At 36.9% G+C, this 20,726-nt stretch overlaps 1 protein-coding gene across 1 annotated transcript in view; it reads right to left on the minus strand.

Moving 5' to 3' along the window:
* Positions 1–18,005, minus strand: part of LOC150088766 (actin nucleation-promoting factor WAS-like) — a 76,481-nt gene extending 58,476 nt beyond the window's left edge. The window contains exons 1-2 of the mRNA XM_090370891.1: positions 17,754–18,005; positions 3,067–3,207 (exon numbers count right to left, since the gene is read on the minus strand). Coding sequence (XP_090227017.1) covers positions 3,067–3,207; positions 17,754–17,873 — 261 coding nt within the window. The 5' untranslated portion in view covers positions 17,874–18,005. The remainder of the gene's footprint in view (positions 1–3,066; positions 3,208–17,753) is intronic.
* Positions 18,006–20,726: the final 2,721 nt, after the last annotated feature.

Here is a 20,726-nt window from a genome sequence, read left to right on the forward strand (position 1 = left end):
TCAGCATCTCACTTGGGCACCACAGCACCTTGGGTTGTCCCTAGTTCACATTTCAGGATAATATGAATACTTCCAACTGTTAATTTTAACCTGGTTAGTAAAATTATAAGTTCATATTGGCATCAGAATAGCTAAATGAAGCAAGGAAGCAGACATTTTCATATTAGCCAAAAAAAAAAAAAAAAAAAAAAAAAATATTCCAATCATAAAAATTCATAAAATCAAAAAAATCATAATATACATACACTGAGTGAACACTGAATTATGACAACCCATATGAAAACTAAATGTAACCCAATGACCACATGAGGTAAGAGAGTGCAGAGTTAGTGGACCTACGTGTGGAACTGAGGTGTATAAAGCCTTGAATGGTTTGAGCATGCTCAATGCTGATGGAATTCTTCCTCTTGCTCAGAATAATCATTTGAGAGGGCATAAATTCAAATTGAGGAAAGGCAGATGTAGGATAGATGTGTGGAAGTTTGCATTTAGCCAGCAGGTGGTTGGTTGGTGGAACAGACTTCCAGCCTTTGTTGTGGAAGTTGATAGCCTAAATAAATTTAAGGCTGAGCTGGACAGGTACTTGGAACGAATGGAGGGGTGAAATGGGAGCATGTTTTTTTTTTTTTTTTGGCTGATGCTGCATAAGCTTACTTTCTTGCATCATATGCCTCTACTAATGCTAATGCTACGTAGCATAGATAAGGTGTCAGTGGTTCAGTGGGTAGTAAAATTCCGAGCGTGATGGGTAATAGGAAGGATTTATCGGACTTTGATAAAGGACAGATTGTGGGTGCTCGACAAGCTGGTGCCTCGATTTCCCAAACGGCTGAACTGGTGGAGTGTTTGAGAGCCGCCGTAGTTAAAGTGTATCAGGACTGGCGTCAAAATGGTCAAACAACGACCCGACAACAAAACTGCAAAGATCAGCGAAAGGTTGATGTTAGAGGTAAGCACTGGGTCTGATGGCTCGCACAGGCGAACAGGCACAGCGCTTTTGAAGAGTTGACTACTCAATACAACATGGGCCAACTCGGAACAATATCTGGCATGGCCATGCATCGCATGCTTGCACGTATGGCTATACCAGCAGATGACGCCTACAACATCCTCTCCTAACCAAGGTTCATCGGCGTAAAAGACTCGCTTGGTGCAAAGGGTATGCAAGTTGGACGTTAGAAGACTGGAAAGTGTGCTAGTCGGATGAGTCACGTTATTTACTCCAAAACATGGGTGGTCATGTATGGATTTGGAGTCAACAACATAAGGCTCTTCATCCATCATGCATGGTATCAAAAGTGCAGGCCGGTGGAGGCAGTTGTATAGTGTGGGACATGTTTCACTGGCAGGAACTTGGACCTCTGGTGCATGTAGAACAACATATCAGTGGTCTCCACTATTGTCAACTGCTTGCTGACTGTGTACGCCCCCCCCTATGTTACACTTTTTTCCTGAATGGCGATGGTGTCTTCCAAGATGACAATGCGCTGAGCCATTGGGCACTTGTTGTGCAGGAATGGTTTGAGGAACACAGTTCTCATTTCCAGCCTATTGATTGGCCTCCGAACTTCTCTGATATCCCATAGACCACTTGTGGGACACTATGGAAAGGCATATCAGGCATCTGGATACACCAATCACCTCCATACCTGCACTGCCAACCGCATTACACACAGCTTGGTTGGCCATACCTCCCGAATGCTTCCGACATCTTGTTGAATCAATGCCATGTCGGATAGCTGCTGTACTGAGGGCAAAAGGAGGACCTACGAAGTATTAGGTAGACAGTTCATGCTGTCTAAATGTCTTAATTGCATGAGTTCGGTCTCTCTAGAAGCTCTATAACTTTATCTTTGTTGCAGCCTCCAGATCTGAATACAACATTCCAAATGCAGTCCCATCATTGCCTTATACAGAGGACCAATACATCCTTTCCTTACAAAGGTCCTATAAATCACAGAAGAATACATGTGTTCCTTGTTGCCTTTTTACACTGCACGGTAAATTTCATATCTGATTATATCATAACCCCTAAGTCTTTTTCATCCAAAACTATGTTTAACTCCTTCCCTCCCTTCCACAAATTATAGAATTCTGTTTGCCAAGTGCAAAAATTTATTTAGAGGCATTAAACTTTAATTGACATTTCTCCAACTACATCTGCAATTATTAAGTGTGATATTCATAATGTTATCAGTTATTCAAAAAACTGCTTGACAGTGATTACACTTTGTCATGCAACTGATAAAATTATTTATTTCTTTTTTTGTATACATAGTGAACAGAATTCCAGAGTGTCACAACAGTCACTTTGTCTTTAAAGCAGATAAAGTGATTATTATCATCTACTGTGATGTGATTTGGTTACCATTACAATTCTCATTCTCTCTCTCTCACCCCCACACACCATATTAAAATCAAATTTATTAGAATTTCAAAATTCCACAACTGTCTCATATACCAAATATGTAATGTGATTATGAATCTCTGTCATCATTTCAGACCTTCTGTATTCCCAGAAGAGTATATACCATGGTATCATTTTGTATAAAATGTTATCAATCCTGATATGAATATCCATATCCTACTATCTCTTGCATAAATCTCTTTTAACTACTGAACATCAATGCTAGGTAACATTCCTATTTCTCCCTACTTGTTCTTAGTATTCTGTCCTTGTTTCCTCTTTTTACAAGCAGTAAATAAGCACCATATTGATTTCATTTATAAAATCACATTTTTTAAGTAATTACTTTCCAGATTTTTTCCTCTCCAGACAGTTATCACTAATTTTTATTAATAATAATAATAAAAATTCAGTTATAAAACTGAATATTCTATGGGTGTGTGAAATTTGTATGTAAATAAATAAACGTATTTCAAAAACATCAGTAAGCATTAATATTTTATTTTAAATTTTATCAAAAAGCCACAGCATTGAATAAGTATTTTACTGTTTTTTTATAAATACATTCATTCAGAAGTCACCAAAACTACATAACAGAGAAATATAAAATTATAGTTAATCCATAAGAATAATAAATTTTTTGCTCATAATTTCCTTACATCTATATCAAAGACTCTGATGAAGAAGGATCTCTGGGGATTATCCTTGACAAAGCATGCTACACCACAATAGCTTTTATTCCATTGTTGGTGGCCTGGAGGCTCAGATAAGAATACTTGTACCACTGCTGTAGCTAAGGTCTAAAGTAAATAAAAGTTTTTGTTAAGCTAATTCACAAAATTGATCTGTATTCTCTAAATTTTGCTAAATAATAATTCACTAGATTTTGTTCAACAATTCACTAATTTTCACAAAAGTAAAATGAATAAGTAATTAGTACTTAATATTAATTTAAAAACTTTAAATTAGCCAAAATTATAATAATGGAAATTAAAGCTTTATACTAAGAAACACCAATATTTAGTCATTACATGCAAGATGAAGCCTTTCTGAGAAGGAAAACGTTTGAGACAAAAAAAAACAAAAAAACAGACATTTGTTTTATTTTTAGGTATTCTAGGCTATTCTAATGGGGTTGAAGTGTTTGTCTGAAAATGCTTCTTTGAATACATCCTGAATGATAAAGGCACAAACAAAAAGTTCCTTACTTGGAGCAAGTTCTTTGCTAAAGTAAAATAGAAGGGTAATTCAAATGAAAACCAACGCACTGAACAGAATGTAAAGAGAATTTTGATGGCACAAACAAAAGAACAGATATGTATGTTAGGACTACAGTCTCTTCTGCCAGCTTACCAGACTAATGAGAAGAAAACACAAACCTAATGTATTAAGAAACATTATTTTCAGTACTGTATAGTCCCAACAAGCATCCACATTCTTTTGTCTGTGATGTCAAAATTCTATTTACATTCCAGTCAACAGAGTGTTTCTTTATCAATTCAACCTTCCTGCATTTCTTTACCCTTCAACTTTATATTTTAAATTGAAGTTACTATAAATTATAGTCTATGTAAAAAAGTAATGAAACTATTTTCGCTAATAATTTCCTTATAGTTTTCTAATCTCATTCATAAATATATAAGATGGAAGGCCTACTACAGTCACACATTCAGACTAAGATGCAACCAGGAATTCATTTTTTAAATAAACATGAGATAAAACTGACAATGACACATCAATGGCCAGCAACCTGGAATAAATTTTAAGGTCTTATCTAAAAGTCTGTCTCCAGCTCAACAATGCTTGCCCTGATATGACACATTCTGTGCTGGAGATACTAAATGAAATTTGGTTTTTAAGTGTTACCCCCACCCTCCATACACACCAAACTAAGTAGTAATCCTCACAAAAGTAAAGTTTTGCATCTACCCCAAATCACATTGTGAAGGTGGCAATGCTAACTTAATGTGGTGGCTTTCAGTGCAAATACTGAAAGTGTAGTCTTGAGAATATTACTTCTCATATGAAGAGATTAAGATGGTGATGGTGGTTCCATTCTAGCACCAACATTAAGAATTCTTTTCTCAAGGAAGAATACACTCACTGATTCTGAACTATAGGAAGTATATAAAATGCAATGAGGACAGCACCGAAGATTGAAATATGTAAATATTTCATTTACTGGGATTTAAACAGTTTTTTGTGAAAAAAAAAAATAAATATATATATATATTGTGGTGGCTTTTCATTCACTAATAAACAACACCCATATAACAGTCAATAATCTTGTTCTGTCTCCTGAATCAACTTTTGTACAGGTTTTTTTTAGCATTAGTAGAGACATAATGCAAGAAAGCAAGCTTATACAGCATCAGCCAAAAAAAAATTTTTTTTCCCTCTAAACGTTTGTCCAGTTCTTCCTTGAATTTATTTAAGCTATCAACTACCACAACGATAGATGGCAGTTTATTCCAGCAATCAACTAATCGCTGGTTAAAGACAAATTTCCGAACATCTATTCTAGAACTTAAGTCTTTCTTGATAAGAGCACCCCTTTCCCCTTTGTTCCCCTCATCAATCTTGTTGCCCTTCTCTGTACTGTTTCTGGCAACTTTACATCCTTCTAAAATGAGGCCTCCAGACCTGTATGCAATACTCAAGGTGTGGTCTGACCACTGCCTTATACAAAGGGATAATCACCTCCTTTTCTCTACTAGCAAAATTCCTGTATATCTTGATAAGAGCACCCCTTTCCCCTTTGTTCCCCTCATCAATCTTGTTGCCCTTCTCTGTACTGTTTCTGGCAACTTTACATCCTTCTAAAATGAGGCCTCCAGACCTGTATGCAATACTCAAGGTGTGGTCTGACCACTGCCTTATACAAAGGGATAATCACCTCCTTTTCTCTACTAGCAAAATTCCTGTATATCATTGACAAGACTCCATGGCCTGCTCTGGCAGCCTGTCAGCACTGCTCAGAAAATTTCATATCTGATTGCACAATTACCCCCAGGTCTTTTTCATTCTCTACCGCCCTGAGTGTCGTACGACACATTTGGTGCATTTCTCTTCACCCATATGCAGTACTTTGCATTTGTCAATGTTAAACTTCAGCTGCCACTTCTCCACCCATCTGTCCAACTTTTATAGATTCTGTTGCAGTAGCATACTGTCATCAACAACCTTGGCCACCTTTGTATCATCTGCAAACTTCGACATGAACTCTGATATACCTTTACCAATATCATTGATAAATATACAAAACAACAATGGGCCCAACATCAAACCCTGGGGGATTCCACTAATAACATTAGTCCACGAAGAGCAGTGTCCACTGATTGCCACTCTTGTCTTCTCCCACTGAATGACCCTTTTATCTATTGTAGAAACTTGCCCTTAATCCCATACTGCTCCAATTTGTACCATAGTCAACACTATCAGCAGTATCAAAAACTTTCCTGAAATCCAAGGAAATCAAAATTCAAAGATTTTGATATGATATCAAAATTCTTAGAGCTAAATATTGTTCAATTAGCATTACAATTTTGTATCAGTTATGAAACTAGGTAGTACAATACTTGAGGTTAGTCAGAACAAATCCAATATAACAAGAAAAGTTTATTGATTTGGAATAATAAAACCCTTGTGATTAGTAATTATCATCTCCTCCACATGAACTTACAGTGAGTAATGGGAGATCAACTGCGAGGCCACGTTATGTCAAGGATCTGGGTATATTCTTACCATGTGTATGCCATATCCAAAAATTTCATTACTTCATATAGCATGTCCCCTCCTCACTTTTTCCTATTATTGAATAAACCACAAATTGTCAAACTAATAGAGTAAGCTTATCTGCGAAAAGATCTGAACCTCCCAAACACTTCCTAGTTCATTTCACAAATATACGTGGTCTCAATTCTAATCTCAACGATGTCCATTTCCACTTGCAGTCTGCCAAACCCCATGTACTTTTTCTGACAAAATCTCAGTTATTGGTTAATTCAACTACTGCTCATCTCAGTAGCCCAAATTATTCACTGTATGATTTCTTTCGTTCTCCCAACTCCACTAATCACTTGGAGCTCTTTGACTTCCTCTCTTTGCAACTTGACTTTCTTCAATCCAACTTTCCTAACAGTGAGGTAATTTTCCTTGGGGATTTTTTTTGTTCACAACTCCAGCTGGCTTTCATTTTCTAGTCACACCAACCCAGCTGGTCGAGATTATTATTATTATTATTATTATTATTGGCCATATGGTGCAAGGAAGCCTGAGGCTTATGCTGCACCAGCCAAAAAAAAATTGAGTACGCAGAGAGAGAGAGAGAGAGAGAGAGAGAGAGAGAGAGAGAGAGAGAGAGAGAGAGAGAGAGAGAGAGAGAGAGAGAGAGAGAGAGAGAGAGAGAAGTAGGAGGGAATCACCAAAAAAAAAGAGAAGAATAATGATATCCAGCTCAGGATCCTGGGTGTGCCAAGCCCATACTCACAAGATGTGAGCCCCGGGGTAGTATTTCATGAATTAACAAATTTACTGTAATATCACCTTACTGAAGTTATAATTAGAAAGAAACAGATTACAAATAAATTAAAATATTTTAATAATTTTTAATAAAGTTTTTTTTTTAATAAAGTAAAATGGTTTATTTACCTCTGTGTTGCCAAAGGACTGTGAATTGAAGCCACTCCAACTACAGCTTCCAGAACTTTTAAAAGTGTAGTGTATGTGCTTAATAATATCAGTATTAATACTTAAATTTTGACAGAACTGGAGCTGACATATCAGAAGAGGAAAAAGGTCTATAAATTCTTGTGATGCTGAGCCTTTTGCAATTTCTAATGACCTTGCACAGATTGTTCATTTATCTACAAGAATACCGGACAATCCTAACCATACAGCCAACATGCTTGATATTTTTCTCACAAACATTCCTTCTAAGTACACGGTCGAAGTGAGTGGTCCTTTAGGTACCTGAGATCACAAATTGGTGATTGTCTCTTCTCCAATGGAGCCTTTATCTCATGGCTATTCCCAACCGCATATTGTTTGGCATTACAAGAATGCAAAATGGGATGACCTACAGATTGATGTCAATGTTTGCTTAGATCGTGTCAGTGAAATTATTCTTGTAGGAATGGAATCCTTTATTCCACACTCCACTTTAAAATCTTGTCCTTTAACTAAACTTTGGTTTTCCAATAAATGTGCTAAGGCTCTCCAATATAAAAATGTCGCATATCGTAATGGTTTGTTTCCAATTCTTCAGTTTCATTTTCTGCCTACACCAAAGCTCGCAACAATTGTAAAGCAGTCATTAATCAGTCCAAACTAGAGTTTGAACAGGCTAAGAGTAGAAAACTTGCTTCGCACCCTAATGGTAGCCAAGCATTCTGGTCTCTTGCTAAAGCTATTGACCGCAACCTTTGCCCATCTCTGCTCCCACCTACGTCAAACCCGGATGGTTCTGTTGTCACTTCAGCCAAGGATAAAGCTGACCTACTAGCATCCCTTTTTCTTCCAATCCACGTATTAATGATCTTGGTAAAACACCTCCCACCATTCCCAACATGCTCCATTCAATGCCTCCGGTGGTCTTCCATCAAAAGGATTTTGACAAACCTTGATGCTAAGAAAGCTCCAGGTCCTAATGGTATTTCTCCACTTGTTCTCAAAACCTGTGTTCCTGAACTTACTCCTGTTCTTTGCCACCTTTTTTCACTTTCTTATTCCAAAGGTGCTTGGAAATTTCCTCATATCCAGCCAGTTCCTAAAAAGGGTGACAAGTCTCTCAGATCTAATTATTGTCCCATTACAATTACTTCTACTCTTTCTAAAGTAATGGAGAAATCAATTAACCGACAACTCTTAAACTACCCAGAAACCTTCCGTCCGATCAATGATCGCCAGTATGGATTCCGTTGGTGTCGATCCACTGGTGATATTCTGGCTTATGTAACCCATTTATGGACAAATTCAATGGAAAAGTTTGGTAAAACACAAGCAGTTACTCTTGACATCTCAAAGGCTTTCAATCGTGTTTGGCATAAAGGTCTTCTAAACAAGCTTCCATCTTATGGTTTGCCAACTGTTTTTTGTAACTGGTTATCTAGTTTTCTTTCTGATCGCTCACTGAGGGTGATGGTAGATGGCTCTCTGTCTTCTAACTTCTCCACTAATGCTGGTGTCCCCCAAGGTTCAGTTCTTTCCCCCACTCTTTTCCTCTTGTATATTAATGACCTTTTCCATTGACTGGAAATTATATCCACAGTTTTGCTGATGATAGCACATTGCATTCCACTTTCCATTTTGATAAACCTTGCCCTGCTCAATCAACTCCAATTTCTCGAATATCTGCTACCAATTCCTTAAATGCCGATCTCCAGGTAATTCTCCAGTGGGGCAAAGACAACTTAGTTAATTTCAACCCTTCTAAAACTAGTCTTGTCCTATATCTCGCAAAAAAGGATTCTTCTGCTCCTATGCTTATCTTTGGTGACACTCCAATTTCTAGGCAAAATGTTATATCTCTATTGGGGATTACTCTAACTTCTAATCTCTCTTGGCACAAGCACATTACAAATATTGTTTCCTCTGCATTTAAAAAACTTGGTTTTCTCTTTTGCTCTCGGCATTACTTTTCTTCCAAACAGCTGTTCACTCTGTACAAATTACAAATCTGCCCTAACATGGAATATTGGTCCCACATCTGGGGCGGTGCCCCCAAAACCTCTCTCAGGCTTCTAGATTCCATTCAGAAGAGGGCAGTTAGGTTAATTAATGACTCCTCTCTAACAGAGTCTCTCCATGCTCTGTCTCATAGACGTACTATTTCTGCTGCATGCCTTTTCTACAGATACTTCCATGGGCACTGTTCTTCCGAATTGGCTTCTATAATCCCCACTATCCATTTCAAAACAGTCCAAACCCGTGCCGCCACCAGCCAACATCCATTTACTGTCCAACTTCAAACTCACAGAACCAACTTTTCATCTTCCTCATTTATTCATTCAACTGCCATTTTTTGGAACAACCTTCCTTCATACGTATTTCCCGAAAATTACAGTCTACAGAAGTTCAAGTCTAATGTCAATAAATATCTTCTTTCGTCTTCTCAACCTCCAACCCAAGCACGGTACTAAGTACTATAGGTTCTAATACCTCTTTTGTTTGGGATTTTCATAAAAAAAAAAAAAGCCAAGAGATGATTACAACTAAATAATAAATGATTATGTTTTCTAAGAAGAAACTCTAGTACTTTCATGTTATTAGACAGATGGCAAGGTGCAATATTTGTTCTCATTAGCATAGGCTAACTATCATAGGGTGCACAATGCAAATATCAAACTGGAAAGACATGCACTAGGACTAAACAAATCAAAAAATCTGGCCCCGCCTAATTCAATGTGGTTATGTTACAGATGTAGTCATGTCAAAGCAGGCATTTAAACTATTTACTTGACACAAAAACTTTACATAGAGAATAGGCAGATTAGCCTTTCCCTCAATTAACATGTGACCCTTCAGACAATATGCCGTGATGAAAGGGAGAAATCTGTGAATTTAATTATATCAGTAAACTTCATAGTAGCAAAATGCACAATTATTCAAATGCACATAATTATTAAGAGAAAGATTAGATGTTATTATTTTGTTGAGCAGAATAACAGTCTGAATTCCAGGAGGGTATAGTATTACATTCCAAGATCTCATCATCATCCAAGTTTCTTGCGACAACCGACTAACTGGTTAAAATAATTTTATTAAAATAAATAAATGATATATACATAAGATAAAACAGAGATAAAATAAAATAAAAGTGTTAAAATACAATAAGATAAAATATTATAATAAAAGCGTTAAAATACATAGAAGCTTTCGAGACAAAGTGCCTCTTCATCAGCTGGTTTGCAAATGGTGTACTTCAGTATATATTGATGGTTATAATAGCAAAAGTCAGCTGGGCATGATCATGTATCGTGAGTCTGGTGTTAGTGGAACAGAATTACATACACGTGATGACCGCCAGCACTCATCGCACTGCAATACAGTATATTCTATAACTAAGCTTCTATGTATTTTAACACTTTTATCATAATATTTTATCTTATTGTATTTTAACACTTATCTTATTTTATCTGTTTTATCTTATGTATATATCATTCATTTATTTTAATAAATTTATTTTAACCAGTTAGTCGGTCATCGCAAGAAACTTGGATGATATGCAACCCATGCAATGCCCGTTTTCTAAACTCCAAGACCTGTCAAGAACACTTAGAACAAGCTGCTACTGACAAGGACTATCATATAATTTGTTGCCATTATGTGCTTCACACAACACAATGCAACTAAATATGGCTAATACAAAAGAATGTTTTTTCCCTGAGGCCATGTGTATGTCAATGAGGTTGAGTATCTTCTAAATTGCACGTATAAATAGACAAGAAAATTACACACAAGCAATTCTAATAACTGTCACAAAATGCAGACTGCTAAATTAGCAGTCATTACTACCTAATCCTTTTAGGCATGTTTACTCATGGCTAAGGCACCCACTGTCTTCATGTCTGTCTGAATGCAACAACTTGACTCCCAGTGAGTGAATTTTCATGAAATTTTATATTTGGATCTTTTAGAGGGATTTGTTGAGATATCCTAAATTCAATTAAAATCAGAACAATAAAAATTTCAGCTTATCTCTATGTATAAATGGAAGTATGTTTTGCCTTGCTTGATAAGAAGTGAGATCAAGACCAAATTTTTATCCCATGTTCTGTTAGTCTTTGAGTAAGTTTCAGAATTAATGCCAATCCAATAGAAATTCCCTTCCACCACAGAAGCAAAATTTACTAGTTTTGGATGTTTCATTATTTGCCACAACTAATAGTTGTGGTGAATAATGAATCTGGCCACAACTAATACTAACATGTTAGCATTAGTTGTGGTGAATAATGAAAAAATTCAGCTTATACAGCATCAGCAAAAAAAAAAAAAAAAAAAATTTCCCACATCATCTCTCCATTCCATCCAATAGTTTTAGTTCATCCTTGAATTTATTCAAACCATTCACTTTGATAACAGTCAACCTACCTGCTGGCTGAAGACAAACTTCAGCACATCTATTCTGAGACATTCTTCCTCTGAGCAAGAGGAAGAATGCTATCAGCAGTGAGCTTCCTCAATCCATTCAAAGCCATAAACACCTCAATCAGATCACCCCTCACAGGGCTGTCTCCAGATGCTTCAATTTGTGGACCAGAACCCTTTCTTGGTAAGAGCACCATTGTGTTCCCCTCATCAATCTCGCTGCCTTTTCTGCACCCATTCCAGCAGCTCTACATCCTTCCTAAAATTAGAGTTCCAAACCTGTATCCAGTACTTAAGATGTGGCCTACTATTGCCTTGTACAATGGAATAAGCATCTCTTTATCCCTGCTAGCAAAAATTCCTATATATCATTAGCAAAACCACATGAGCTGTCCTGGCAGCCTATCTGCACTGTTCAGAGAATTTCATATCCGACTGCACAATTATTCCCAGGTCTTTTTCATTTTCCACTACCCTGAGTGTAGTGCCACACAGTTGGTATGTTAATCTGAGATTATTGCTACCCATATGCAGTACCTTGCATTTGTCAATTTTAAACTTCAACTTCCATTTTTCAGCCCATCTGCCTAGTTTTTGTAGATCTTGTTGCAGTAGTATACTTTGATTACTGTCATTAACCACCTTGCCAACTTTTTTATCATCTGCAAACTCAGACATTAATCCTGATCAGTGAAACCAAGATCAGATTGTCGTCACATGTTCTATTACAGTAGAGTGTCAGTTATCCGGAATATTTGATGTCAGATCTCTTCTGGATAGCCAAATTTTCCGGATAATCGAATGTAAGGTAAGATTAAATAAATTCTGTTATAATGTATTAAGGTAAAAGAAAAAGACTTTAAATATTGTGAAAAAATGAATTTATTTAATCAAAAAAAATAATAATAATAACTTATACATAAAAATTCACACATTTACATATGAATGTATATTCAGATAGGTATTGAATATGAATGTATACATACATGTATACATATGAATGTATATTCAGATAAATAGATAGATATGAAAAAAATTTAAAGAAATTTAGTTTGATCGTTTTTTGTTTCGTTTGTTGTGACCTTTTTTTTGCTACTAGATCTCTCAAGTTCCTTAACAATATTGCTTGATTATTTTAGTACTATTTCTTTCCCACATCATCTCTCCATTCCATCCAATAGTTTTAGTTCATCCTTGAATTTATTCAAACCATTCACTTTGATAACAGTCAACCTACCTGCTGGCTGAAGACAAACTTCAGCACATCTATTGTGAGACATTCTTCCTCTAACATTTTACTGTAAAAAACATTTTACTGTAAAAAACTGAGAAAAGTAATAAATTGCACAGTTTCAGGCTGATATTATTCTTACTGAATCTGGAGTTAAACTAAACATAATATGAAATGAAAAGAACAAAATATGCCATGGAAAATAGGGTTCACAGAAGCAAATGACTAAATTCTATCACTCATGGTTTCCTAATCCAAAATTTCACCAGATATACAAAATAAAAAAAAATTTAAAAAAATAGACAGAAACACTCTCATAACATAATAAACATTTGTCTCAAATACTTCCATTAATAAAAAAAAAGAAGATAAATCAGCCTTTCAAATAATTGATGTTCCGGATAACTGACATTCTACTGTATTTGGGAAGGTAAAAATTTATATTAGTTCTTGATGTTTGTGTATTGCTTGAGAAGCTTTTAAGAATAATTGTAATTCTATAGCCACTCCAATGAAATTATATATATATATATATATATATATATATATATATATATATATATATATATAAATGAAAGCTTATTTTGAGCACTACTTGAGAAGTAAAGTGGGATCAAGATCAAATTTTCAGTATGTTTCTTTATTCTCTGGGGCTTTAGGTAAAATTCTTTTTTCATACATAGGCGTCGCGATCATCCCTACAGAAACATTATTCTTAAATATGGAACAGCAACTCTAATCATTTTTAAAATTTCAGGAACTTATTTAGAAAATTCTTAGAAACCCTTACACCAAATTTCACATCAATAGGGAACACAGGGAATATGGGTTCCCTGTGGACCCTCACTCTAAAAGAGCTGCTACACAAATAACTAAAGATTGTGATACTTGCATACCAAACTCAAAAAGTGCAGCATAAAAGTACCACATAATCTTTGATTCCAGTACAAAAGCTTTTAACCTGCAAGGTATGTTATTTGATAGGTGAATCAAATGTAATGCAATGCATATATTATCTAATTTTTTTTTACTTTAGCACAACAGATAGCTGAGCTTGAATTAGCAAAAATGCACATTTCCTATCTGAAACATTAGCATTAGTAGAGGCATACAATGCAAGAAAGCAAGCTTATTCAGCTTCAGCCAAAAGGAAAAAAAAAAAAAACCACTCCCATTTCACCTCCCCATTCATTCCAAATGCCTATCCAGCTCAGCCTTAAATTTATTTAGGTTATCAACTTCCACAACAAAAGATGGAAGTCTGTTCCACCAATCAACTACCCGCTGGCTAAAGGCAAATTTCTACACATCTATTCTACAACTGTCTTTCCTCGATTTGAATCTATGCTCCCTCAGGTTCTTAATCTGAGCAAGAGGAAGAATCCCATCAGCATTCAGCTTGCTCAACCCATTCAAGGCCTTATACACCTTAATCAGATCACCTTACAGGTGCCTACTCTTCAGGCACTGCAATTTGCAGAACTTAAGCCAAGCCTTTCTTGGTAAGAGCACCCCTTTGTTCCCCTCATCAATCTTGTTGCCCTTCTTTGTACACATTCTAGCAACTCTACATTTTCCTAAAATGAGGCCTCCAGACCTGTCGCTGCTAGCAAAATTCTTATATATCACTAACAAGACTTTATGACCTGCCCTGGCAGCCCAACTGCACTGTTCAGTAAACTTCATATTTGACTGCACAATTACCCCCAGATCTTTTTCACTTTCCACTTCTCTGAGTGTAGTACCACACAGTTGGTACGTTTCTCTTGGGTTACTGCTATCCATATGCAGTGCTTTGCATTGTCAATGTTAAACTTCAGTTGCTACTTCTCAGCCTATTTGCCCAACTTATCTAGATCCAGTTGGAGTAGCATACTGTCTTTATTGTCGTTAACAACCATGCCAACCTTTGTATCATTTCCAAACTTGGGCATTAATCCTGATATACCTTCATCAATATCATTGATGAATACACTAAACAACAATGGGCCCAGCACTGAACCTGAGGAACTCCACTAATAACATTTGTCCACGAAGAATAGTATCCATTGATTACCACTCTCTGTCGTCTCCCACCCAACCATCCCTTTATTCATTGTATCAGCTTACCTTTAATGTCATACCTCTCCAATTTGTACAGCAGTCTTCCATGTGCAACAGTATCAAAAGCTTTCCTGAAATCCAACTATATGATATCAAAATTATTTTTGGCATCCAGTTCTTTTGTGATCACATCATAGTATCCAATCAAATTGGTCAGACAAGACCTCCCTTTAACAAACCCATGCTGTGTCTTAACTATTACCTCAGTCTTGTCCAGATGATCCTGCAATGCTTCTTTAACCAGTAACTCCATTATTTTCCCCGGAACACAAGTTAAACTAACAGGTCTATAGTTACTTGTGTCACCTTTTGAACCCCCTTTGTGAATTGGTGATACATTTGCACACCTCCAGTCCATGGGAACCTCCCCTGAGTCCAAGGAAGCTCTCATAATTATGGCTAAGAGTCTGCTTACTTCCTTTGCTGCCTCCTTTAATATAACTGGAAAGATCCCATCCACCCCAGGTGCCTTCCTTATGCTTAACTTCAACGATTTCTCCTCCACTTTGCTCTTAGTTATTACAAAATCACTTAGCTCCCTATTAGAGTTTGATAAACCTCTGGCATTGCTCTCATTGAATGACTCCTCATGTGTGAATGTAGATACAAAATACTCATTGTTTATCAGCTACCTGAGCATGATCATTAATAGTCAACCCATCTATGGGTGCCTCCGTAGCCAGGTGGGCAGGAGCAGCAGTGCGTAGCACACGCTTCTTGATTAGACCGGGGTTCAAGCCCGTGCCCACCAAATACGGAGGATGTGGAAAGGTCAGAGAATGACCACCGCATATCCCCGGAGCAATATGGCCTTAGTTGCTAATGCTCCTAAAAACCAAATAACAAACAACAACAAACAACCCATCTATGTTAAGTGGTCCAATCCGATTCATCCCTTTCCTTCTAGAGTTTACATAAGTAAAGAACTCTTTGCTGTTTTTCTTTGCATCCTTTGCCACGGATTTCTCATAATCTTCCTTTGCCTGCCTAACCTCCTTTGTGACTTGATTACAGACTAGCTTATATCTGCCATAGGCTTCTGTGTCACCTGATAATTAATATGCATCTCATACATTTTTCTTCTCTGTCATGAGCCTCATTAATTCATCTGACATCCATTTAGGCCTAATGAACAGTATTTCTTAGTTAGAATAAAAAGCCTAGTAGCCTCCCTGAAGGCTTCCCATTTAGAATTCAACATTGGTAACATCATCAGTTGATCCCACTGTACAGAATTTAAAAACTGTCTGAGATCTCTGTAGTCACCTTTACGAAAGCAAAAGCCCTTCCCTTTAGCCTTGATGGTAGTTCCATCGTTAAGTAATTCCCACATTAGCACATTGTGATCACTGTCACCCAGTGGTTCCTTTATCTGCAAATTCTTAATGCATGAATAATCACTGCTGATAATCAGATCAAGAGTATTACTCCCTCTAGTTGCTTCTCGAACATGTTGCTGTAGAAAACAGTCATCCAATAAATCCACAAAAGTCTTGCTAGTGTGCGAATGACCAACCCACAAGTTCCAGTCAATATCTGGAAAGCTAAAATCCCTTATTATAAGACATTATGATTTACTGGCCCACTCTATTTCTCTGCACAATTGCTCATTATACTCATCAGATTCATTAGGCCTATAAAACACACCTACTCTCATTTTTCTTTTCCCAGTGCTTATGTCACACCAAACAGACTCAACATTGTATTGTCCATCAACATCAATTGGATGCACTTCCTTAGATGTTATTTTATGTGCTTTTTAACTAACAGCACAACCCCTCTTCCCTCTGTCTATCCTTTCTGTCACGGTTAATTTCAATTCTAGTTATTCACAATATTTTCACTAGAATTATGTTTGAAGACAACTTAAAAAGCTGAATAACAGTACTATACACAAACTCGGATGAATCTTTGAAGTAACGCAATCATGAGAACCAATACTTCTGTTGCTTCATTCCTTTATGAAAACTGTGGCAACATCACTCAAAATTAGAGATGTGCCTGCCAAACCTCTTCATGTACTCCCAATGGCATGCCAAAAAAACCCTGCTAAATCTGTATTTCTTATTCTTCAACCAAATTTTAGCCTTCTATGACACTAATGGAATGGAGATGGCAGATTAAAAATGGTTACAACTCATTGCTCTGATGCCTGGATCAGCAATGTGTAACAAGTGAAAAGGCAACACCCATGCCTATCCTGAATGGCACAAGACTAATTCATGTCTTTCCATGAATTCCTTCCCAATAAGATAATGCTAAGAAAGTTGTTACAAAGAGACACAGAGTATATGTTCCTATTTGATTTAAAAGTAAAGTCTTCCAAATTTAAAAATCCTCCAACCTCCTTCTGTGCATCCATTTTTGCAAAAATTTTTTTATAGATTCTCCCCCAATATATAATTGTTAACAGATCCATCTTCAAGACATTTGATATAAAAATAATATATACATAAAAATAAAAATAAGAAAATAAATGAAACCACTAGCACCAGATCCCTCACAGAAAGTTTTGCTTTAAATTCTTGGGGAGTCAGCTCATTCTTATCCCGGGTGGGTACACCTATGGTACCACTAATTAATGTACAATTGGAGATAAGGTACTGCGTAGACAATCTCAATTTTCAATAATGTTTCTTGAGAAGTTAACATGAATGTATTTAATCGTGCACATACACACACATAAGGAACATTTAGCGATTATAAATTATAATAGTGCACAACAATAAACTGCTGTTTCTTCTTGCCCAGTGGAAAATTTTGATGACATGGGCAAGGATTGCGTGTGTAGAACCAACGTTTTGTGCTCCTGTTAACAGTAAGCGAAGTTAAGCAAAGTGTGCGAAGTAAGCAAAGTAAACATAGCTAACAGAAATGACGACACACAAAAAAAGTCAACAACCGCACATGGCCATTTAAACTTACCACGCATTTTCCACCAAGAAGACTAAACACAAGTTCATTCTCCTCTTGGGACAATAAAGCAGACGGCTTATTTTGGGCTTGGGGTGGTTTCGTTTGAGCTGAATTTGGAAGATTGGACATTCTGGTTCCTACACTTCCAGATGTGTTTTAACTCCCATGTAGTAATTGTTTCATTAATCTATGTACAGTGCCGTTTTTCAACATACATGATTCACTCACCTGTCTAAACTACGCGTCATCACAAACAGCAAAATAAACTCACATACACCCATACGACTTCCGGATAATAATGTAAATAGGCGATAGATGGCTCTCACATACAGGGCAAGAAATATCAAGCAGGTAAAATTTAAAAAAATTATTTAAATAAGAGGCAAGTAGCGAATGACATGGTTGCTAATAAAAGAGCAGCGAAGATAACAACTGTTAAAGAAAAACTAAAAACGTGATCTCACATTCGAAAAGAGGTGAAAGAAAAAAAAAAAAAAAAAATAGTAATCTGCTGAAACAAGAATACACCGAAGAGTTTTTCTGTTTAAGATAAGATATAAGCGAAGTCGAACTTTTTTTTATCTATGGCTATTTACAATATATTTTGCAAACAAATTGTTATCTTTAGTGAAGAAATTCTGTCAAATGGTTTACAGTTCAGTAGGATGGTTCAATGTTTGTGAAACGTTAGACTTAAATTTGAAAGCATCAGCAATTCTGCTCAGACACGATAGAAGGGTGTACATGATGACAGCCACGTCAATTAATTCAGCTCTGGAGAGACTGTGCAAGGCTCGTGGAGTAGAAATTTTCTGAAGGTGGCCAGTGCTTGTTAACAGGAGAGACTGTTTTTACAGGGATGGAATACACTTATTTAAATATCAGGGGTACAAGAATTTTACCGATGCTATCAACATACCGTTTGGCGGGTCAGAACACTGATAGCTTGGAGGCATGCACAGACTAATAGATTAACAACAGCCACAGGCAGGGATGTAAGCGATTCATGCACAGCTTCTATCGAAACATACAGCAGCCTGGAAAGCAAAGTGTTGAAGATTACAAGAGCTTCTAGGAGTTCTCATGGAATAAACAAATACATGGGCTCTTGTATGTAACTAAGATAAGAACAGGTACATGTATACGTGCGAGTGCACTAATTCTAATGGCATAGCAAATAAATTTGGTGAATTTGAAGTACAGGTTAAGTACTGAGCTCTGGAGAGACTGTGCAGAGATTTTGCGGATGTGGAATTTGATTGAATATGAGGAGTACAATGTGCACAAAAAGGACAAAAACTTTTATATTAGGGTCACTCCAGAAAACTTATATGCCTATGTATATTGTTCCATTAATTGGGAATGTTCTATGCGCGATTTGCCTGTTTTGATGGACGAAACGCTACTCGAATTTTCGAGTGCAAAAACACTTGCAATGTATGCTTAAGACCGACTAGCTCAACAACGAAGTTAAGAAACCCATTGACCATTAACAGCATATTAAGTTTAAGGCAATGCATCCAACTGACATTAGCATTAGCATTAGTGGAGGCATCCAGTAATCAGCCAAAAAAAATTCTCCATTTCACATAACCATTCGCTCTAAAGGTTTGTCCAGTTCTTCCTTGAATTTATTTAAGCTATCAACTTCCATAACGACAGATGGAAGTTTGTTTCAGCAATCACCACCCGCCGGCTAAAGGAAAATTTCCGCACATTTATTCTACAACTATCCTTCCTCAATTTGAATGTATGCCCCCCAATGTTCGTAATCTAAGCAAGAGGAAGAATCCCATCAGCATTGAGCTTGCTCAACCTATGCGGCCTGTGCAAGGCCTTATACAACTAAATCAGATATCATCCTCGCAGGTGCCTGGTCTCCAGACACTGCAATTTGCAGAATTTAAGACTTTCTTGCTAAGAGCATCCCTCCGTTCCCCCTAACCAATCTTGTTGCCTTTCTCTGTATTCGTTCTAGCAGCTCTATATCCTTCCTGAAATGAGATTACAGACCAGTATGCAGTACTCAAGGTGTGGCCTGACCATTGCCTTATGCCTGAGACCTCCTTCTCCCTACTAGAAAAATTCTTGTATATATCATTAACAATGTCCCATGACCTGCTCTGGGAGCCTGTCTGCACTGCCAGAAAACTTCATATCTGACTGCACAATTACTCTCGGGTATTTTTCATTCTCTACCACCCTGAGTTTTGTACCACACAGTTGGTATGTTTCTTTGGGGTTACTTCTACCCATATGCAGTGCATTTGTCAATGCTAAACTTCAGTTGCCACTTCTCAGCCCATCTGCCCAACTTTTCTAGATCCTGTTGCAGTGGCATGCTTTCATTACTGTCATTAACAACCCTGTTAACCTTTGTATGATCTGAAAACTTGGACATTAAGCCTGATATACCTTCATAAATATCATTGATAAATATAAAAAACAAAAATGGGCAGCCAGTGAAATGTTAAGACAGTTTGGTGTAACATAAGCACTGGGAAAACAAAAATGAGTGCAAGAGTGTTTCATAGGACTAAAGACTGTGGCAAGTATAATGAAGAACTATACAGAGAAGAGTGGGTCAGTAAATCAGAATATCTTATAATGGAGATTTTAACTTTCCAAATATTGACTGGAACTTGTGCTGTTCACTCACACACTAGCAAGAATTTTGTAGATTTATTGGTTGACTGTTCTACAACCAAACCAAATTATGATGTTAGGGTCACCCGTAAATCTACCCATATAATTATTTTGTCTCTAAATTGCGTGTGTTACGCAATTTAGAGATTGCGTGTGTGCCGATTTGCCTGTTTGCTGGACGAAAAAAAAACCAGTTTCTGGGTTGGAAAAACTTTACTATCTACGTCTGAAACCGACTAACTCAGCCACGGAGTGGCTGAGTTAGTAGGTCTCAGACGTAGCGCCCTAAACTTCCTCGCATCATCGACGGGATTCGAACCCGGGCCTATTCCATTC

The sequence above is a fragment of the Mastigoproctus giganteus genome, chromosome 3, assembly GCF_048544385.1.
Source record: "Mastigoproctus giganteus isolate SK-2022 chromosome 3, ASM4854438v1, whole genome shotgun sequence".
NCBI classification, from domain to species: Eukaryota; Metazoa; Arthropoda; class Arachnida; order Uropygi; family Thelyphonidae; genus Mastigoproctus; species Mastigoproctus giganteus.